At 38.7% G+C, this 23,815-nt stretch overlaps 1 protein-coding gene across 1 annotated transcript in view; it reads right to left on the reverse strand.

Annotated features, from left to right (window-relative positions):
* Nucleotides 1-287: 287 nt before the first annotated feature.
* The window catches only part of gfra1b (gdnf family receptor alpha 1b), a 28,824-nt gene continuing 5,296 nt past the window's right edge, over nt 288-23,815 (reverse strand). Inside the window, exons 4-9 of the mRNA XM_058407106.1 lie at nt 10,674-11,025; nt 10,337-10,446; nt 8,554-8,685; nt 6,260-6,459; nt 3,613-3,657; nt 288-2,023 (exon numbers count right to left, since the gene is read on the reverse strand). Of these exons, the coding sequence (XP_058263089.1) occupies nt 1,916-2,023; nt 3,613-3,657; nt 6,260-6,459; nt 8,554-8,685; nt 10,337-10,446; nt 10,674-11,025 (947 nt within the window). The 3' untranslated portion in view covers nt 288-1,915. The remainder of the gene's footprint in view (nt 2,024-3,612; nt 3,658-6,259; nt 6,460-8,553; nt 8,686-10,336; nt 10,447-10,673; nt 11,026-23,815) is intronic.

A 23,815-nucleotide genomic window follows, 5' to 3' on the forward strand; every position in this document is an offset into this window, starting at 1 on the left:
GTACTCCTCACATTTGTAACCTTAACTCTTAGTTTCACTGTAGTTACTGAATAATTCATGGTGAATAATAAACAGATCGTTTAAGAGGTTAATATGTTTAGCATCTGCGCTATGACCTAAAATGATCAGTCCAGATATAACTATCAGACTCATTAGCTTAGCAGGGCCTCTGTATTTCCAACTCGTCAGAAGATGAGAAGTGGTCTGGCTCATATCATGCGCAATGATGTAGGATTTCTGAAAGCAACAAGATTAAAGACAAGAGATCTCACGAAGATTAAAGGCTCTTCCTTGATTCTTTTAATGTATTCTTCGGCATAACACTACTTACAGCCCTATTATACATGTCATTTTTTATTTTTTATTTTTGAACAGTTCACGGTACCACAACAATGCTGAAATCTTTAAGAACACCTCATCTAAAAGAGAGAGAAACCATGTTCACTTATTTTACAGCACATTATACACAGAGGTGCTCCAGATTGAATCATCAACCTTTTGTATGACAACCTTTGCTTGGAATGAATATAGAAGCAAAAAAGAGACCCAAACATTTGAGTGTTAAAAGAACTTGAACTCTGCTGTTTTGAACACCATTGAATAATACATAGCATTGAAATACACTCACCATTCACTTTATTAGGAACACCTGCACGTTCATGCATATATCCAAATCCACCAATCATGTGGCAGCAGTGTAGTGCATACAATCATGAAGGAACAGGTCAAACGCTTCATTTAATGTTTACATCAAGCATCGGCATGTGGATTTTTGCTCTCAGTGACTCAGGCATGGATGGTTGAGTAGTTCTGAAACTGCTGATCTCCTGCAATTTTTTCTTTACACACATCAGTGTCTAGATTTTACAACATATGCTGCGAAAATGGAAAAAAACCAAACTCCTAAAAACAGTTGTTTAGAGAAAGAAGATCGGAGGAGAACAGTTGACATAAAGGTTTCACAAATTCAAATAACCAGTCAGTCTTTACAAACACGGTGAGCAGAAAAGCATCTCACAACACATCATTAGACCTTGAGGTGATGAATTCAGTGGCTTTAAACATTCAAATCTTTGTCTCTTTTTTGCTTCCAATTTAACATTAATGCACACAGTTAAACACATCAGGTGATATTTTACCCAGCACTGGTCATGATCAATTAAAAGCCACCCTAAACAAAAAAGTAGCATTTGAAAGCAATAGTAGGTAAATGTTTCTCCTCAGAAAATGCAATTGATGCTGGACATTTGGCCTTTAAAGTCTTACTTGAGCAACACGAAGCAGCAAAAAAATTCCCCTGTTTGTAAAAGAGTCCTGAAGGTTTTTTTTTTTTCTGTCTCATGCTTTTGCCCTAAGGCTCAGTGTGTATCAGGGCCATGCTGTAGACACACAGGGGAAACCATGACTGCTCATGTTGAAAGAGCTAATGGACTGGATTAGAAGGCAGATGCTTTTCTGAGAGATGTGGGATTTTGACTGTAGCAAGGACAGCTGAGCGCAAGAGTTTACAAGCTTGTCTCTAGGAAAATGAACATCTGTAAATTGTCAAGTCTTTTCACATTAGCCAAAAAAGGACTTGCTGCAGTAGGGGGTCCTTCTTAATACATTTAATGATCCTTATTTTCCTCTGCATCTCCTTTTCAACACTGTGGATGGATAAACCTTCAAAAACAAAACACAATTTCCAAGACAAGATACCACATTGAGAGCAAACAGGGACAAAGGTATCCACTTCATTATTATTATTTTTTTTTGACCTTTTATTTCCACGTCAGTAACACCTCGTCCAATTTTGTCCAGCAGGAATCGAAAAGGAAAATGGCTTCAGCAAATTTAGACATCACACTTGGTACAGCATCAGTTGCGTTCGAGGAGCTGTGGGAATGGTACAGGAGCAGTCCGGAATGGAGAGCGGCTACAAATTCAAGAGCTGGACAACAAAGAGGACGGCGAAGGAGTGGACGAGGCTGGATGAGCTTCCTGATATAGCGTTGAAGCTGCTTGGGTCATCCAGAGGAGGGTCCTGCGGAGCACAGAATGGTAAGAGCTAATGAGCCTTTATTAACAATTTAGGTGAGATACACTTTAAAAATAAAAAGTTATAGTCCAGCAGGTGAAAAAGTTTTAAGATTTGTTCTAGAGCAGTGCTTCTTAAAGTGAGCTACGAGGACTCTTCAGAGCTGTAAAGCATAGCCTGGGGTGCGTGATTATTTTTTAATTTTGTTACATTGGTGGAAATTACAATGCAGCTTTATCAAATTACCACAATTACCACAGTTATTAGACTCTTGTTAAGCTATTATTAGTTTGTATTGTTATTAATCACGCTAAAAAAAAGCCTACAGACAACGTCTCCTAGAATTTAATGTGTTCTGTCAGTGGAAAGTTCAGGAAAATATATCTCTGTGGTCTGTCTAATAAATAACTAGATATTATTGCACACATTTAAAAATGAACCTAATATTTGTATAGCTGGATTAAAATTAATTCGAGCTCGCTGAAATATATTTGACATTTTTTGTGAAGGTGCAAATCATTTGCGAACCCTTAATTTTTCTCACTTGAAACAGTGAACACTAGGTCATTGTAAACCCCAGCTAAACAGGATCCTGGGTTATCTTTGTTTCACGTTTCTCACTATTCATACTTTACCTGGGGTTAGCGATTAATCCTGAGTATTCATAACCTGACATTTCACACTCCACCCTCCACATTCCTAAACCCTTGGTTAACCTTCATATTTGCATAATCACCGCGTCAACAACCATGACTAGATAAATACAGCGTTGCGGCCACTTTAAATAACGGCTTCTCTCACATTTTTACGGAAAAAATGGCGCCAGGTAAATCCTTCCTGGCTCTTTTAAGACTCCTGAGATGGACAAAGGCAAGAAAAAGATAGGAGCAAGAGATAAGAATACTTATTCACCCATCAACATTAAAAATAATAGTTATCTATTTTTAAGCCATGTGTAGTATTATCCTTCCTCTAAAGATGTCAGTAGTCCCACCATCGTTGATGCTATCATGTGACTTGCTGTGATGCTAAGCATGCTTGACTTTCGAGCAACGCAAGTGTCTGTGAAGTTCAATGACAATAGTGACATGTGTTTGGAAAAGAACCACCAACACCACTCACAATCGGGTTTGTGATTATTTGTGATAAGTTCAAAACTGATGGACACTCTGGTCACTGTTGTTCATACAGTAGCTTGCTGAAATCAAAAGTCTCTGGATGCTAATGGTGGCTACTTTGAGCACCTAATATGACTGCATAATTCAAACATGACTTATATGACCTATGATGTTTCTATAAATGTAGTAATAAAATCTTTATGCATATATTTTTCATGTTGAAGTGTGAAACTAGCTGGGGATAACAATGGGGCTTAAAACACTGTGGTTAAGCACAGTGTGAAAAGCTCTAGAGTTTCCCTTTCAGAAATAGTCCTAATGCAATCTAAAAGTATTAATCAGCCAAATAATCAAATAAATGGTCATATGTTTAGCAGTTTTATCACATCTCTATTGTATCAGTGAACAAGTGTATTCCTGGTGATTTAATTAAAGCAGTAAATATTCATGAGTTATTTAAATGAGAGCTGTACCTACCACACACACCACATCCACTGTGATGTTCACTTTTAGCTTCTGGGCCTAAACAGAGAGATGAGCAAAGATGTAAGACATTCATCAGACTGTTCAGTAATAGAAAATCCTTTGAGGCTTGAGACATCTCTCCTACTCAAGCCTGTCTGCTTGGTCAAGCTGGAGCTCTAACGTTATTAAAATAATCCCAACTCATTGCAGTGAACTCTCTCTGGACCCATCTCCCACTAATCGATCTGCAGTGTGAGTATAGTTATGTTCTGGCAGCACAGACTACATTAGTGTGTATGACAGCGCAATACATTATAATAGTCTTTTTTTTTTCCCCCTAAAACTTTGCTGTGCTATTCACAATTCTACACACACACAGATGGAATTGGTGGCATGATAAAGTGATTCCATAGAGAGTTAAGAAAATAATAAACTTGCTGCACAATAGAGGGAATGGAAGTAATTTTGGCGACTAGGATTGTGGCGAAACATGATTAATGGTCTTCCTGGAGGTCTATCCTGCTGAAGAAAATGTGCCCGCTAATAAATCATATTATGACTATTAAAACATTATGATGTATAGCTGTGCGAAAGATACGGGTGTATATCTAATGCGATCGGATTCGGTTATAAAGATGTTCCTACTGAAATCTTTGGAAGATCCACAAAAGAGCCGCACTGGACCCTGGAAATCATCTGAGTCCCTGTGTGCATGTGTGTGGCTTTTTTTTTTTTTCTGCTGTGTGTGAAGCTGCCTGTCAAGCTAGGCAAAGTCAGCCGAAGCAGATGATCAGAGCAGATATGGGACGTTTGGATGAGTCAGCATGCTGCTGGTGTTAGGGCACAATGCTATGGATGGGTAGTTCCTGCTTAAGGCTGTTCCTTGTGTTAATGTGACAGCTAATTAGCCGTGACATGACAGCTCTGGTAGGCTTGATGTATCTCATTTCTATCCAAAGGGCTAGCGTATGTGTGTGTGTATGTGGGGGTATCATTATGTTATCATTATGACAGCCCATAGCCTTCAAAAGTGAGCTGTAATCTCGTCCGTGTGTCTTGAACTGAAAAAAAAAGCAAACTTCATCTGTTCAACGACTGGCTGTAATATTGACAAGGGTCATGTGGTGCTGTAAAGGGCTGCTGGTGATATGTGTGTGTGTGTGTGTGTGTGTGTAGATCTCCACAATGGCATCAATCAGTCAAAATCTTACATTCTCAGTTTTTCTTTGAAATCAGTGGCCACAGCATAAGCCTAGATAACCAGAGCCACTCACTCAGCTTACAGTGACATTTATTCATTTGCCTGATGCTTTTTTCCAAAATGACTTACAAATGAGAGTGGACACAATGAATCAGTTAAGGGTAAAGTGTCTTGCTCAGTGACCTTCAGTCTGCAGCTTGGTTGGTCACGGAATTGAACTTGCAACCTTGTAATCAGCGGCAAAAAAACCTTTTAACACTGAGCCACCACTTCCCTTACACAAATCAGCATTAAAGCCTCTGGCAACATGGGGTCAAACGTTCAGAAATTCTGTGATACTAATGTTCTACCATCTAATAAGCAATTAACAGAGGTAGATTTAAAAAAAACATAAGTTTTAAAATACAATTTATTCATGAATAAATAGCACAAAACTCCAATTTACCACCTAATCAGGACTGTGTGGGTATAACAATTGCCACTAATAAGAATAAATGCTTTCCCTGGCAATGTAAAAAAACAAACAACCAAGAACAACAACTTATTAGCACAGCATCGTAATTGCAAGTGACAACAGTTACCACATTGGGTTTAAAATAAACTTTATTGATTTTATATTTCATTGCCTACTAAAACACTACTGGCACCAGAGTTGGGGTCTAATTAATAAACCAGTTCAACCTCGGAATACATAGGTAAGGAAACTGCTGAAGAATGCATTTATCTCACTGTAGTCCAGTTATTCTGCTATTTTGCAAAAATACAGTATGTGCTAATACTCTACATGGTCAAAAGTATATGAACACCTGACCATCACAACCAGATGTGCTTTTTGTACATCCTTATCCAAAACTATTAATATGTAGATGGTTCCCCTATTTGAAGCTAGAAAAGCTATCACTCTTCTGGGAAGGCTTTCCACAAGATTCCACAACCGGGGCTGTGGGGATTGGCCTGTTCATCCACAAAAACATTAGTGAGGTTGGACAAGAAGGCCTGACATTCTAAATCATCCTGAAGGTGTTCAGTGGGGTTGAGTTCAGGGATCTGTGCTGGTCAGTCAAGTTCTTACACTTGAACCTTGGCAAAGCTTGGCTTTCTGGACAACACATGCTGGAATATGTGTGTGCCTGTTAGTTCCAGTGAAAATAAATCTTAAAGGTAGAACATACAGACAATTATATGCTTCATTCTTTGTGGGAAAAGTTCAGGGAAGGCCCAGAACGTGGTGGTCAGGTGTCTACATACGTTTGGATTGCTTGACATCACCTATTGCCAATACAAACCGTCTAGAAGAAAAAATTCAGAAAACTCTCTTAACTGATAAGAGCCAGTATTGAACTCACCACTATATCTATAATAATAGGCTTATTACCACATATATTTTTGTTTGTTTCTATTTCACATTTCAACTCACAGTCCATTAAAACCGTAGTTCTACAATCCCACCTATCTTACCTGGAGGTTTCCACAGAAGCTGTAGAGGTGGTGACCATTGCTGGGGTTCAGTTCGTTAGTGAAAGCTGGGTCATCAAGTCCATTAATTGTCCTCTCTTGTCCTCTCTGAGGAGTGCTGGAATGGCTAGTTGGTTGGATAGGCGGCTGAGGCTGCCACACGCCAACATCTGTACCATTTCCAAATGCTTGGATAGCATTACCTACACAGATGCACCCATAAAGATTAAAATGCTGCCCACGTACATGCTGACTGAGGAATTACATTCATCACTGTTTGTTTTGTGTAGAGCTAATATTAATAGGTATAGTCCACTCTATTTTGTGCCAGAGCCGATAAGCTGATAAAGATCCTCAGTTCATAGAGGCCCCAGGCAGCAGTATTATTGCTTAAACATACAGGCCTCAGGAGGGTTCTGTAATTTTTGGATGATAAAACGAAGGCTCATTATAACAGCGGTTCCTCTGTTAAAACAAATTCATTCTTTTAACCACCTTGAAAGGTCATTATTCACTTTTTCTCTCTTTTTTAATTAAGGCAGGAGGATAGAAGACGTGTTGATATGTTACTGTGTTCTGCATATCTGAATTTGATAGGTCAGTGAAGGAAGGGCTTGGTGACCTCTAGTTGACTCCAGAATTATTGGCACCCTTCAAAAGAAATGATTGTGTAAAATAATGACACCCCAAAAGAGAGCAGTCCACATGTTCAAACTCGAGAACATGATGAATGTTTTGCATGGAGAACCGGTCAAGATCAGCACAGTCCAGTTATTCTCTCAGAGAATGAAGAGTCTTTGCCAATAATTTTGAAACCAGTATTTGGCAGAAAAAATGCACTATTTAAAAAACATATGTTTGACAAAATAGAATATTAACAACATCCAAATGTTAAAGCTCAAATAATCAAATAATGCATGTGCTATATTTATATTATACTTATATTAGATTTTATGTTTTAATATTCGATCACAAGGACATTAGCCAATTGCAGGTGCCTGTGAGATCATGTATGCAGAAGCGGGCAGATAACTATTTCCTCTACGTGTGAGAAACTGCCCTGACTGGGGAGCGCTGTCTGGTGACTGAGAACTGGCAGATGACCGAACTGAAGAGAATCCAAAATATTAAAGTTGATTAAATTTTGACTAAAGAGTGCCAGTAAATCTGGAGTTAACTTTATCTGACCCTGCAGCACCCTAATATTAAAAGTTCCATTGTGCTGCCTCATCGTTGTGCCTTGCCTGTTCTGTAAATATTACGTCTGCCTCTTGGCACAATGCTCCACTGATCTGTATCTGAACACTCCAGTGCTTGGAAAGGCTCTTGAATGAGTTTATAAGAAAAGTTATAGTGTCATTTCAGGTTTATTAGAGAAACATACATTATGTGGCGAATAAACCATGTTCATTTATTTTCCTCGTTTAAGTGCCTTTCTGTTCTCTGACCCTTAGAGTTTTCCCTTCAAGCAGGAAGACAGCTGGAAACTTTAGTATAATTACAATAGATTGGTAATATCACGACCATAGCTACATCTCAACTGACATACGTTGCATAATTTTATTGCGTACTAAGTATCGCAGACTTTAAAATCAGTGAGCAAAATGTGACACTTTATTTGACAGGTTACTGTCCCATAAAATTACATACTCAAGTACATAGATTATACACTGCATTATATCATGCACAGTACGCCACTTGAGTTTTTGCGGTGTTGTACAAGGCTGTAACTCCGTGTCTCTAACTACACTTTTAATTAATGTGTCATAATATGCTAAGTATAGCTTTCTGCACTGACGCTGCTGTCCTTCTCACCATTGCCTTACAAAGACACATCCTCTTTTCTATCTCCTCACTGTCTATCTCCCCACACCCACTCCATCTAAATGGATGCTTCTGAATAAGCTGCTGACAAAATAATGCCAGTTTTTCACTTCTCTCCAGCTCAGACACCCAAATAATGCTTTATTGCCTTTCTCTGTCAAGGCCTCCCTGTAGCTGTTCCACTTAAGCGTGATTTGTCTGTCTACATGCTGTCTGACTGCCCCTGACGAGCATGCCATGTTCACGCAGTGGCCACAGATTTGATTTACAGGTACGTTTAATAAATAATCACAAGGAGGCAACAAAGCAGCATCGGACACAGCTTGTCTTACTGCAGGACTCTTGTCAATCAACCCTCTGTGTAGTACAACAAATGACATGACTGCCAGACACTGAGTGAGCTGTCAGTCAGACCGGAGTGGACATGTAGGAGCATGCTGATGTGAGGAATTAGCGAGTGCAGGGGGACTCACGGAGACAGCGGTTGTTAGTGAAGAATTCCGAGAACTTGTCACACTCGGGCTTCCCGTTTCCGCTGCTGGTGCAGTCACACCAGGGAGACACGCTGATGCTTGAGCGCAGGTAATTGGGGGTCATCACTGTACCTGGTTCACAAAAAACAAATACCAGCTTAAAGAGAGGTATTAAACTCAACACAGCACTTATTTCATTGACTTTAAACACTGTATTCTTTCATCAAATTCATTTAATTCAATAAACTTGTTTGACTCAAATTAAGCCAAAGGATTACACAAATGCATCCGAGTCACATCTATAAAATAATTATTACTCAGAATAAATTCAGGCATATTTATTATACCCCATGTGTTGATTTGAATCAACACTGGAGTTTTATAGTATTTTGGAATTTTTTTGTTTGTTTGATGTACTCTACAGCAACTATCAAGCTAATTTTATTCATTCTACACAAAGTACTTAAATCCAGCGATTATAAAGGACAAATAACCAAGTGTCTTAGTAAGCTGTTAGACCACCAGGAGCTACCAGAACTGCTTCAGAACAGCTTGACATAGAGTCCCTGGAACTGTACTAGAGGGATGAATATCATTCTTCCAAAAGATATTCCCATTACTGGTGTTTTGATTACGGTGATGGAGAGAACTGTCTAACGTATCTGTCCAGAATGTCTCATAGGTGTTCAGTAGGACTGAAATCTGGTGGTGGTGAAGGCCATAGCAAATCATTTGCAGTGCATCGTGTGGCTTGTGCTCTGTGCATGGGGACGTTCTGATCGTGGAAAAGACTATCAGAGTAGAAAAATATCAGAATTGCCTTGTATTCATTTACAGTGATTCTACCTTCTAAGGAGATCCACATCATGACAGCAACAAGTCCAGTACAGTGTTACAGAACCACCAGTCTTTCCTTCCATTTCTCACCCATCTGTATGTTATGTACATAATTAGGTGGTCCGAACCCTTCGTACAGGACTCCATGGCTAAAAACCTGGGGTAGATTTTTTAATTACTTCAAAATACCTTGAAGTGTACATTGTACATGATAAGTGTACTCTAGTCTAACTCTAAATGCTCAAGGTAAAACAGGAGGCAAGTGATGTTGAGTATAGGGTATACTGTAGCCCAGACAGCTGTAGTGATATAAATTCATGTAAAACGTCATCCATCAGGGCTAGTGAATTCTCATATGTGATTGGTTAGAAGCTGTTGATTTATTTTGCATAACTGTAGCTCTGTCAGTAATTCTAGACAAAGGCAAATTGATAGTGAGGTTGATATTGATGCACCTTGTTCTGTATAACATACAATAATGTGTAGAAATGTGTTTCTAAAGTATTAACAAATGATAATGGTGATATGGTGAAAATCTTTCTAAGATGCTTATTTAGCATTGATGGAAGGAGTCTCCAGTGTCAGTGTTGTAACTGTTAGAGATAAAGCTGTAACTTTAGGTATTCTAACCGGGGAAAGTCTTCAGGATCAAGCTTGTTAGGCTTTGTTGGCTCTCAGTAACATGGCAAGGCATAATTTCTTTTGCTTTTTTTTATTTCAGGGAGGAACCGGCTTGTTTTGCAGATGTTCCACAACATTAAATATAACAGATAAAACTTACAATGTGACATTCTTCAATAAAAAGAATAGAATTGGCAATTTACTGTGGTAGAAGAGGAATATAACTCTTCTAGACATGCTATATCAGCTCATGCCATCACGTTTTACTGTATTCCTTGAAATATTTACGGTATTATGTGAGATGATTCTTCTCTGTTTGACTTACCTATAAGGCCAGAGTAAGCCAGCAGACAGTCAGCATAGCTCTCCTTCAGGCAGCCGGATATCGAACGAGCCTCTGGCTGGCAGTTGGTGAAGAAGTCAGCCAGGCGAGACCTAATGTAGCACACCAGAAATAAATAAAAATCCATCTTGAATCAGATCACCTCACATGCTATGAAAAACATAGTATGAGTGATGAGCCGTCCTAGACATTCATATCATCAGGTAGGAAAGCGAAATTTGGGAAAGTGATGATTCATCTATTCACCTCTACTCTGAATGACATTACTACCTGCCTAAACCTTGGATTCACCTTCTACTTAGGCTGACTCGTGATTCACCTGCAAATGTAGTTGGTCTTGCAGGCAGCTTGCAGGGACAGACAATTGGGCTTGTCCTTGTCCTCATAGGAGCATGCTGGAACGATGGTCTGGCGTCTGCGCTCCGAGCAGGCCGAGTGCTCTCCAGACGGACACGAACAGAAAAGCATGCCATAGCTGTGCTTGGCTGGCACCTTGTCAAAGAACTGGCGCAGGGCTTTGTGACACTTGCGCTTGTTGCACACCTCAGTGGTGGAGACCCTGCTGGTGCATGGGCTGATGTAGGCCGAGCGGTATTTCTTACACGTGTCGTTCAGGTTGCAAGCCTTGGCTGCATTCAGGCAGTTGTTGTCCTTGCTAAAGGCAGCTTCACCTACACAGACAGAGAGGGGATTCGCAGAAAAGTCATGAAAATCAGTCATAATGCTCATTTTGTGTCTGTGCAAATGTCAGAGTTTGTGCACGTCTACATGAGTGGACAAGTGCATGATTACATCATCTGCATATAAATCTATGTGCATCTAAACATAAGCAACTGACATTTAAATAATATGTCAGAATTGTTTTGTCGAATGCACGGATGTTAGACTCCAGTCCTCAAGGGCCACAGCAATGCACAATCTAGCATTCTGCCTCATTTAAAACATCTTATTCAACTCATCAGCTAATTACTGAGGCCTTCTCAGCATGAGGGAAAACATAAATCTCTGCAGGGTTGTATCCTTCCTGGACCTCACTCTGACATTCTTGGTCTGGTGGGACTGTAAACATATGGCTACTTTAATTACTGCTCTTTTTTCCTCTTTGTTTTCTACTCGGGCTGATAGAGTCTTTAAAACTTACTGTATTGTGAACCTATTCAGCCGTTTTCCTCCCACACTGTTCAACAAACAGTTTTCCTTGGCGGATTTCCCAAGTGCAAAACATAAAAACAATGTGAAATGGCACAAAATTAGTAGTGTACACTTAAAGTATATTCATTTTTAAAATGATTCTATAAAAATGTGCTGAAAGTAATTGAAATTACAATGTTTACATACTGCACAACAATATTCTCACTTTAAGTTTAATTTATTAATAAATACATCCATCTATTTCACCTTCTTCTACTTTCTTCTCTTCCTCTTCTTTTGTTTTGTCTATTAAGCAGTTTAAACAGTTTATATTTATTTACAGATATTTCATACAGATGTTTACTTTTACAGATATTTTATATAGATGTTTCCTCAAGCTTTTTGTACTAAGGGACGTATTCCATTTATCATCATTACAACAACTGTATTTTATTTATTTTATTTTGTATTTGCACTGATCTTTTTTTAACTACTCTACGTGCCTGAAATTGTCTTTATGAAGTTTTTTTTTAATTGAATTGAATTAAATTGAATTACATTTCAATTTTAAAGAAAAGGGTTTCGTAGAAAAACTAAAAAACTATTTAATACTTATGAGAATAATAATGATAATAATGTGAATATTATTTTGGATTTCGACTAAAAGATACTAAAAGATATTATAATGATAGATTTCTGAGGTTATTATACTTCTTAAATGTTGACGACTTATACAATGTGCATTTGCTCTGTTCTTGTCCAGTGTGCATCAGTTAAACTCTAGAAAGCATTTGGTCGCTGGTGCCGCTGGTCCTGCAGATTCCTACAACAATTCTCTGTTAAAAATATTGTTGTCTGCATTGTGTCTGTAATCCTTTCTCCTCGAAAACTCATGATCTCAGCTCAAACATGTACAAACAAAACATCACGAGCTGCACTAATGGTGTATGTGCAGTTAGTATACATGCAGATAATGTGTATCTGTATAAGACTTGGCATGTAGGAGAGCATATGGGGATATTGTTGCAGGTTAATGTGTGTGTGTGTGTGTGTTTGTGTTTGCATGTTGCCTAAGCAGATTGTTTCTCAATAGTTTTATTTTTGTGCCTTGTGTTAGTCTTTTGTCTCTCCCATGTGGGAAGCCTAATGCCCTCACTACTGTGGAGGAGGAAAAAACTGATGAGGCGTGGTGGATTTCCACAAAGCTGCTTTGTGAAGATGTCTATTTTTAAATGCATTATACAAATAAAATTGAACCGAATGGCTGGGAACCTCTGCTCTAGGGTGCTGAGCACAACATCTTCGCAACGAGCAAATTAGCAATGAGGAGAGAAGAACTCCACCACACAACTGAAAACACACCGACTTTAAGCTCTGTGTTTTCAAATTCTTTCTCTATCTCTTTAATGGCTTCTTGACTGAACTGCTGTAAATGTTAAAAATGCAGTTATTATGCTCTTACTGTGTTTATCCTGCAGTATATATTTAATATAATTTATGTTTCCACGCAGACCCGCATCTGCTCTTTACTCAGCTTTTATTATTCTCTGCATTCAGTAGTAGGAGGAAATGAAGCTGCTCTGTGCTTTTTAAATCTCTCTTATTAGCTTCACTAATTTCACTTCATTAAATCCTGCAGTGCAAACTGCATTCACTGGTTATACATTCAATGTGATATTTAGGTTTATTGTGGATGTTTGTGCATCAGGGAGTTAGACATTGTGAATGAATTAGAGGTTAAGCACATAATCCAAAATGTTATGTGGGAGAGGATGATGATGGGACGACATGGTGTTGAGGTGGGTAGTGTTTCCACCTTCCAGCCCTGGATTCCCCGTTTCACATGTTCTCCCCATGTCTGTCTGGGTTTCAGGTGTATTCACTGGTTTCTTCGTACCTCTCTGCAGACAGATCAGCTCTTGGTGAATCTAATTGTGTTAGTGAGTGCATACTGTAAATACTCGGGATTCATCACTCTTGAGAAGGATATATTGTTGACTGAAGATAAATGAATGATTGAATCAGTAATAAAATCATTCCCACTAACATGACTTCAAATATTTGGTCCTAGAGCAGAGCTCAGGTAGCAGCAACATCTGTTTTCTTTTCTTTTTACTCTGGATGCTATATTAAATAATCTTAGAGAAGCGTTTCTTCCATCCTCAGAGTGCTTGAGTATCTTGCTGTGAGTTACTCAGAGAACACTACTCCAATTTGAAACAAGCTATGCAGCTCAAGATCTGTGTGTGTGTGTGTGTGTGTTTGTGCAGTGGTCTGGCTGGATGACTGTGTGCTCTTGCTGTTGATGTACAATAACAGATAGATTAAATGTAGATTTAAAATAAGTGGAGGCAGAAAGTGCTGATGGAGGGCACCTGAAGCTCTTCTGAGTGGCACTTAATAGTGTCGCTGCCACACTTGAATAAAAACGCACACTGCTGCAGCAAATCAAATCATACAGGGACTCGACCTTCATAATAGAACTAATACTGTCTCTCTTCCTGTCTTTCATTTCTTATCTCACATGCTCTCTCTCTATCACTCTCATCCAGCAGTTCAGTCTTTTTTGTTCTCTTTTCTTTTTCAATGCACACTCGTCTACCTCACTACTTATTCATCATTAGTTGTTCTTACACATACACATGTTCTGAGGAAGGAATTAAAGCGACTGAATCAATATGCTGTCGAGTCTTCATCAATCAGCAAGGCCGTCGTGCTGAGTCATGTTACGAGATGAGACTCTCTTATGGCCATCTTTTCATTCTTTAATGAAGAGGCTTTATTAGTTAAACACCACTGTGTACTCTGTGCAAATGTTCATTCCAATAAACAACTGCCCAGGGACATTTAAGGGAATTGAGGGAATCCTGCCGGTTAGCTTTGAACAATATATTGAGGAAGAGTCTATTGATTTATTGATGATTTCCTTTAGCTGGCTTTTAGCAGTAATTAACCTGCAAAGTGGATCAGAATGAAAGTGGATTTAGTCAATAACTAGAGATTTTTAATAAAAATATATGGTACATTTATTGGTTAATGACCGATATATATAAAGAATCATAAATGCAGACAGCTTATTAAAAGAAGAAACATCCAGAAATTTAAAACTATCTAACCATTTTGCCTTGTCCCTCTAGAGGAACTCTTAAAGGTCCATGGCTCCAAGTACATCCACCTTAGGAAGCTAAAAGCCCTTAAATACCTGAAAATCATTTCATACAGCAGTTTACTGCATTCATTTTGCGTTTTCTGTGGTCAAATTATAAAAGAAGATTTACGAAATGGGTTCATAACAACACAGACATATAGTTTAATTATGACAGATGCCAATAATCTAAGTATAAGTGTGTGAAAGCCTAATACAAATGCGACATACTTAAATATTAGCACAATCTCCCAATATCTCCCAATCTCTCTTCACATTTACTGTTCATTAACAAATCCTTTCTAGCATATGTCAAACTTGATGTTATATCTATATCTCACGAATTGAATTACAACATAAACACTGCAAAAAAGATATTAACAAGTAATATCTTAAACCTTAGTCAAATTACTCAAACTATATTCTAACAATTTCTTATCATAATATTCCAATATAACCAAATATAATATTACTAAGCCTTTTTCTAGCCATATTTAATTACCTTTTGATACACTATATTGCCAAAAGTATTCGCTCACCCATCCAAATAATCAGAATCAGGTGTTCCAATCACTTCCATGGCCACAGGTGTATAAAATCAAGCACCTAGGCATGCAGACTGTTTTTACAAACATTTGTGAAAGAATGGGTCGCTCTCAGGAGCTCAGTGAATTCCAGCGTGGAACTGTGATAGGATGCCACCTGTGCAACAAATCCAGTCGTGAAATTTCCTCGCTCCTAAATATTCCACAGTCAACTGTCAGCTGTATTATAAGAACGTGGAAGTGTTTGGGAACGACAGCAACTCAGCCACGAAGTGGTAGGCCACGTAAACTGACGGAGCGGGGTCAGCGGATGCTGAGGCGCATAGTGCGAAGAGGTCGCCAACTTTCTGCAGAGTCAATCGCTACAGACCTCCAAACTTCATGTGGCCTTCAGATTAGCTCAAGAACAGTGCGCAGAGAGCTTCATGGAATGGGTTTCCATGGCCGAGCAGCTGCATCCAAGCCATACATCACCAAGTGCAATGCAAAGCGTCGGATGCAGTGGTGTAAAGCACGCCGCCACTGGACTCTAGAGCAGTGGAGACGCGTTCTCTGGAGTGACGAATCGCGCTTCTCCATCTGGCAATCTGATGGACGAGTCTGGGTTTGGCGGTTGCCAGGAGAACGGTACTTGTCTGACTGCATTGTGCCAAGTGTAAAGTTTGGTGGAGGGGGGATTATGGTGTGGGGTTGTTTTTCAGGAGCTGGGCTTGGCCCCTTAGTTCCAGTGAAAGGAACTTTGAATGCTTCAGCATACCAAGACATTTTGGACAATTCCATGCTCCCAACTTTGTGGGAACAGTTTGGAGCTGGCCCCTTCCTCTTCCAACATGACTGTGCACCAGGGCACAAAGCAAGGTCCATAAAGACATGGATGACAGAGTCTGGTGTGGATGAACTTGACTGGCCTGCACAGTCCTGACCTCAACCTGATAGAACACCTTTGGGATGAATTAGAGCGGAGACTGGGAGCCAGGCCTTCTCGTCCAACATCAGTGTGTGACCTCACAAATGCGCTTCTGGAAGAATGGTCAAAAATTCCCATAAACACACTCCTAAACCTTGTGGACAGCCTTCCCAGAAGAGTTGAAGCTGTTATAGCTGCAAAGGGTGGACCGACGTCATATTGAACCCTATGGATTAGGAATGGGATGTCACTTAAGTTCATATGCGAGTCAAGGCAGGTGAGCGAATACTTTTGGCAATATAGTGTGTGTGCATTTTTCTTATTGTAGATGCACATAATTTAGTTTTTTTAAACTTTTGCTTAAAATTAGAAAAATATTTTGCCAATAGGACAAGAAAATTTAAAGCTCAAAAACGGTAAACAATGTCTAGAAATACATTTAATAATTTTAGATTTGCTTCTTATCTTATATTATTATAGAAAATACTTCATTTTCTGACTATATTCATGATATTTTCACCTGCTAAGATGTAATTTTATTGCAGTTTAACCAACAAGTGGATAATTCAGACATGGATCACATCCCTCTGATCCATGTCTCATCTGAAACACTACTATCTCCAGTGACAAGCAGCTGTCTGAAGCGTGCAGTATAAGAAAACTCCTGACATCTGACAGGTTCATGTAATAGACAATTTAAGAACACTGGAGATTTCTGACTGTTCTGCCACGTTACACTGATCCCATATAATTGTTGGACCTCACAGGGTTTTGGTCACTAATACGAGAGCAGTGAAACGCAATTCCAGCAGCAGCTTTACCCATTTCCATTTAAACATAGTGTCACACTGGTGAGTGTAATGTGAGGGTCCAGGGTTCATGTGTCAGGTGTGAGTGCGGAGATCTAGGAGTAATAATGTCTCTTAGATGTCTCCATAGAACAAACTCCTCTGCTATCTTACATCTTATTTTTTTTTTTTTTCCTCTTGGTCATGCAGACTGAAACCCAGAATGTAAAAGCGTTATACAATCGTCGGGTCAAACCACATCAAGACCACAGGTATGATTTGAAAAGCATTAGATATGGGTAGTTCAATTATCAGAAAAATCAATGTCTAATAAGCTTATTATGTCATTTGCTGCTTGAGCACTGGCTGCCGCCATTTTTGTACTCGTAGGGCTGTGCTTTCAATCTCCACGCATTAGTATTGAACCACTGTTTATTAATCAGTAAGAAATGAAGCCAGGACTGGGCCATTACTGGAATAAAAATAAAATACAGTGACACTACTGACTAGAACCTTTCCAGATGGCGCCTTCCCAGGCTTCTGCTTATTGCAGCTACATGATATAAGACAAATGTGCAGAAATGGATATCGGACTCTCTCTTAAACTCATTATTCAGGGTACTTGCCACTCAGAGATTTCAGTGCCAGGATGTTAGTAGACATTAGTAGAGGTATGATGTGTTTTATTTCATGTTTTATATCTAATGCACATGAGTGAGTCTGAGAAACCAGAACTGAATCCATGAGAGAAATTGGTATATGGTAAATTCTTCAATGCTTCAACTGTCACACAGATCATGTCTCAAGAGCCATAATTACAGCCGACTTCATACATTTCTCTCTCTCTCTCTCTCTCTCTCTCTCTGTCACACACACATTGTCAGTGCAAGGACATCAGTTCAAGCCATCAAAATAACAGAGATTCTCTCTCCATTCCACAGTTCGCTCTTCTGGGCTTTTAATGACATCTATGTGATTGCTGCGCTTATACACAGCATGAAGGAAGGCTATTCATTTCCTGCTCACTACTCTGTGTTATATGGTACTGTATTAGTTCTTAATCCTGGGGTGCTAATTTAGTCTCTCCCACGAGAGACATGCAACAATGCAAAACTATATGACTATTAGAGTACATCTACCATCAAAGCTACTGTATGTGATTAGATATGACATCATGCACTGTTACATGTATACAGTATATAGGATCTAGAATTTGCTGGAATTGAGCTTTAGAAAATCTGTATTAATTATCGCATTGATTATTCTATAACAGTTATTGCAGGTTTAACCCAAGCTTACACTGAATGTTTAGCGATAACTGCATGACTTAATCGCTGGGAACCTCTCGACTAGACGAACGTCAGTTCTAAAGTTAAACATCAGTTGCATCTCTGAATCCCACAGGCTGAAAAAAAACCCTACCAGACAGCACTCAGCTTTAATGATGTGTGCAATTTTATGTGCTAAATCTTCAAAGAAAATGAGTCACTTAAAAAATATGGACACAGAGGTGGTTTGGGAAACAATCTGTCAGAAAGAGCTAGATATTTGAAAACATATGGCCATGACTCGTAATGTCGGTAGATGGGGCATAGCCAGGGGTCCTTCTTAACATGTTTACCATTTTATGTAAGACATGTGACAGGTTTAATTTCTTTTAATTATAACTACATTTTTTAAATTGTAAGCATGAAGGAATTGTTTTCAAAGGACGGCTTCCTGGCCTCAAAAGTACCCCTTGCCATGCTGCTGATAAAAAGCTTTAATTGATAACAAAACAGGTTACACAACTCACATCACATAATGTCCAATTAAATTTTCTGTCAGAAGTCTGTATATCCACTTGGACAATTTGTCCAAGTCCCTTAATCGTTTTATGAGCTGGCGGTTTTTATGATCTAGAGACTTTAACAGCATTCTCACCTGAATGCATCCAGTAATGCTGCGGGAACAATTCCAGTGTTTATGATGGATGCATCATTTCCCTGCTGGGATGCAGTGTCAGTTCTTAACAGTGCAAACTGCTACAGAAAGCGATGTTAAATACGGTTACACCATACTTATCCCATTTTATTTACAGCCCCAGTGTGACCCATGCTAATAGCTGATAACTAATCATTCTCGTTACTCTGACTGAAGGTAATGACATTACTATAATTCAGGAGGAATTATGCATTCTGTGCTGTAGAGTGCTGTAGATGATAAATCTTTAACTTTATGCTAAAATCATTGTAAACATTTTGCAGTAGTTTTATGTTAACGGAAGATTTTCCTTTCTTTTATGATATGCAGTCTATATACACACAGAGCTGGGGATAAAGTACGAATAAATCGACAGATACAGCTGAGCACACTGAACCTGAGCTTTAACTTTAATATTCTAATGTAAATATTACTTAACCATGACTTAAATGTGATTACATAATTACAATTAATATTCATTGGCCACCTACTACATACAGCAAAGCAGTACTTCTGTCTAGACTCGTTATTTCACATTACTCATTACAGCATCTCTGCTTCAGGACCAGAATCCAACATTTCAATTTGCCTTTACAGTTAATTATAATTTAGCTTGGTATTGATCTACCAAGATGAGGAAATAATTACAGCCATGCAGGCCAGGAGAGAGGTTATTGAATGGATATTCTTATTTCTGCTCAGATAGATTATCTTTAAACCTTTAAGTCAAGAACACACAGGATGCATACATCACGCTTACCTGCTTAATCTGTACCCCAATATATTTCAGTATATCTAAAAGAATATTTCAGGTGTATTGTATGATGATGCAAACTGATTGACTTAAGCATGTTTATAATGTGTTTTACATTTTGCTATGCTGACAGACAGTAATACACTCAAATAATTTAGCTGATCATGTGGCATCTGAATCCTGCAGAACACAGGACAAGAGCTTCAGTTCATCTTCACATCAAACATCACAATGGGGAAAAGTGTAATCTCTGTGACTTTTACCATGGCACGGATGTTGATGTCAGATGGTCTGGTTTGAGTGTTTTCAGAAACTGCTCATCTTGTGAGATTTTCACCCACAACAGTCTCAGACTCAATCTCAGAATGTACAACACATTCAGGTGTAGGAGCTACAACAGCAGAACAACATCAGCTTCCACTCCTATCAGCCAAGAACAGGAATCTGAGGCTATCATGCTCACAGACTCACTGAAATTGGACAGTTTAAGTCATGAAAAAAGACCAGTTCTAATCTTTAACCATCCATTTCCACCATGCTACAGTTAAAGTCACAGACACCACACTTTTCTCCATTCTGATGTTTGATGTGAACATTAACTGAAGCACTTGAGCTGTATTTGCATGATTTTATGCATCGTGCTGATGCTACATGATTGACTGATGACTGCATACACGTGCAGGTGTGCAGGTGTTCCTTCTAAAGTGGACGGTAAGTGTCTCACACGTGCGCACACACACACACACACACACACACACACAAACACTTGTATTGGAAAAGTACTGTAAAAATATCCTACATACTGTATATTAGTATTAGTGTCTCAGGAACACTTGTAATTCATGAGTTGCTTGTTAAGTATAAGTTCAAGGCTAAATTATAAGCCTCTGGGAAAACATATGACATGAAGAACTGTCTCTTTAATTGAAGCCAACACTCTGTGATGATGACATACTGTGTGCGAGGGGTTCAGAGTTCACATTCCTGCTGAAACGGTGTGATACTATATGCTACTCTCAGGAAGGTTCGTAAAGTTCACATTACAGCAGTGTTTAATCTCAACACTAAACACCATCCACGTGTGCAGGTGTAAAAGACAGTTAAACAGTAGACTCAAGTTGCTTTATGATGTATAGATTGCATTGCTATCCTCATTTCAGCTCCTCACTCTTTCCTCTTTCTCCCTCTCTCACATCTTCTGGTGACTGAATACTTGGCATTTGTACACAGTGCATACACCAGTGTCAATATCACCGCTGAGAAATGAGACCGAATCGAATTGCACTTCCAAACAATAACCGCTGACAGGGCCATATTTCCATTTTTAATAAAGTCTCTCCCTTGTATAGCCTGGGTGAGATTCATGCCAATAGCAGAGAATGAATGGAATGGATTTTTCCGTCAAGCAAACTGCCAATTCAACAGAATATTACGTTAGATGTCTGATTTAGACCAGGCCAAATATTTAAAACAATGACAGAATCTACTTTCTACAGTACTGAGCTACGGCTTTAGAAGTAAGTATTAATAAAAATCAAATCCCACTCTAAACATATTCATATCCAGAATTCAATTAGAGTCACATCAATAGCGTTTTCATATAAAAAAGGAAATGAAAAGACTTTCAACTCTATATTTATAATTATTCCAGCTAACAATCGTTCAGCTTTTATTCAATAGCTTCTTAATAATCCCCACATTGCCACTCTAATTATATGGCCATGCTGTTTCAACTCCATCCACTTCCTTGCATCTGACTGACAGACCCATACTATCCATTCACACACTTTAACTGCATCGACCCACACACAGAGCTGCCTTCTTTCAACATCTAGCAGGAGAATAGCCATGGAGATATTCTGGACATTTTGCTTTTATCAGTAGAGAGGTACTGAGGGATTTTACTGAATTATTCAGGAAACTTGTGTACCTTCAGGGCTGTTTTTAGGAGAACACATGCTGCTTGCTAGATTTCTTCATTTCTCACCAGCCTGTCCACAAGCCACCATTATTCATTGCTCTATTTTTGGTTTCATTTTGGTTAGGCCTTGTTAAAGCAAGCAACTAGTTGATTTTTGTTTCTATAATCACCCTTACGTTTGCTTGGAGACGATTTAAGCATCTTAAAGTGTAGGATGATGATAATGATTATGAGTAGTAGAAACGTTCATATAATATTATATATCTAATATACTAGTCATACATTATATCTTAATATATTCCATATTTCCTCAAAATACCGCTATTCAGCTGACAGATGATACATAAACGATACTGTGTCCCATAGCAGAATGCCAATACTTGTATAATTTGATTGTCCAAGTCTCATCAGCCAAAGCAGAAGTGCATCTGCAGTGCCAAATTAAATTCTGACGTACAAGTCTGGGAAGCCTCACAGTAAAGATCCATTTCAACTTCTATATAACAAACTGCATTACTTTTCATTTAATCAGATTACTTCCTACATTCCACTGAATTGTCACATCTCAACCGTCTACTTAACATCTCAATTTAACAAATTTATGGTAAAAGAAGATCTTTCCTCACCTCTAGAACACTGTTCCTGAGATAAATCTATGTAGCGCAGAATAGAGATTTTTCACATTTTTTACATTTTAAAGGTTGTGTTTAAATGCATAACTATTTAAATTATTATGCTTGGAAGATGTAAATAAATTAAATGAAAAGTAAATTATTGACAAGCTTGGAGACCAAAGCAGAGGAAATGTCTGTCGTGAGATCTGTTACCATCTCAGTGGCTAATAATGGTTGATCAGTTAATACGACCCTGACAGTATCCTGGTGTGCGTCACTTCTTCCTCCAGCCCAAGGCTGTATTCAGACTAGTAGTTTTTGTTAAAATGCAGAAATGTCTGGCGGCATGGTGGCTTAGTGGTTAGCATATTCACCTCACTCCTCCTGGGTTTGAGTCCCGCTCACTATGTGTGGATTTTGCATGTTCTCCCTGTGCTTTGTGGGTCCAAAGACATGCTTCTAGGCTGATTGGAGTCTCTAAATTGCGTATAGTGTGTGATTGCATGAGTGAATGAGTGTGTGTGCCCTGCGATGGGCTGGCACTCCGTCCAGGGTGTATCCTGTCTTGATGCCCGATGACGCCTGCACAGGCTCCCCGTGACCTGAGTATAGATCAGATAAGTGGTACAGACAATGAAAGGAAAGTTTTTTATGCTGATTTGTGAACTGTTACTAGTGATATCCAGCTACACTGCTGAAAAATTCAGGAAAAGTCTCTGTGTTTTGGTAACTGGTAGTTAATCAGACCTAGCTTCAGCATGGTAGACTAACTAGCTTTGAACTAGATTTATTATTAATAATCCAGAGAAGGTTTATTTTCTTAACAATAATAAAGGCTTTTCCCATAAGTCTTCCTCTTCTTCTTCTTAACATTATTAATAATATATAAGTTATTATGACAAGAAGAATGGAAGAGATTTTAAAACCAGGCTACTGTTTATTGGAATGATTAAATTGCACTATATGATTGAAAAGCATTGAATTGCCTAAAACTAAAACCAAAAAAAAGGAAGCAGTTATATTAGAACACTGAAATCCTTGTACTGAAATATCAACACACTTACTAACAACACAGCTCTCTGGCCTCCATGTTGATTTTTCTTGCTTAGCCCTGATGTGTATTTTCATCATTCAGCAGTTTTCTGAAGTGTTGCTTTTAAAGCTCTCATCTCCCTTAAAAAATGTGATCACTGCACAAAAAGCTATTTATTCAGGTGTATAGTGAGCATGTGCATCTGCCTGTTTATCTGAAAGCAAATGAGCAACTGATCATTTCAGTTTTATGATATGCAACTGCTCATTCATGTGTCTCGTTCTGCATTTGTTTCTCTCTCTCTCTCTCTCTCTCTCTCTCTATATATATATATATTTTTTTTTTTGCTGTCTGTTTTTCTTTCCCTTTCTGTTCAGGTTGAAACCCATTGTAGCTGGCTGAATGAGTGTTCTCTCAAAGCTGTCTCCTCTACTGATTTATAAAGCGGAGGCATGTTTTAATTTCAACACTTCCTTGTGAATTCATTCTAATGGGTATTAGGCTGTGTGTCACATGCTGCTTGGTTTGGATAAATGGTGCAATAAACCCATCTGAGGAAAGGCCTGAGTCACAGCGAGGCTCCTCACAAGCCACTGAGCAGCCAGTGCAGACATGCCTTCTTTTCCTTTTGTCCTAATCCATGGAATTTGAGGCAAACAAA

Source organism: Hemibagrus wyckioides, linkage group LG13, assembly GCF_019097595.1.
Source record: "Hemibagrus wyckioides isolate EC202008001 linkage group LG13, SWU_Hwy_1.0, whole genome shotgun sequence".
NCBI classification, from domain to species: Eukaryota; Metazoa; Chordata; class Actinopteri; order Siluriformes; family Bagridae; genus Hemibagrus; species Hemibagrus wyckioides.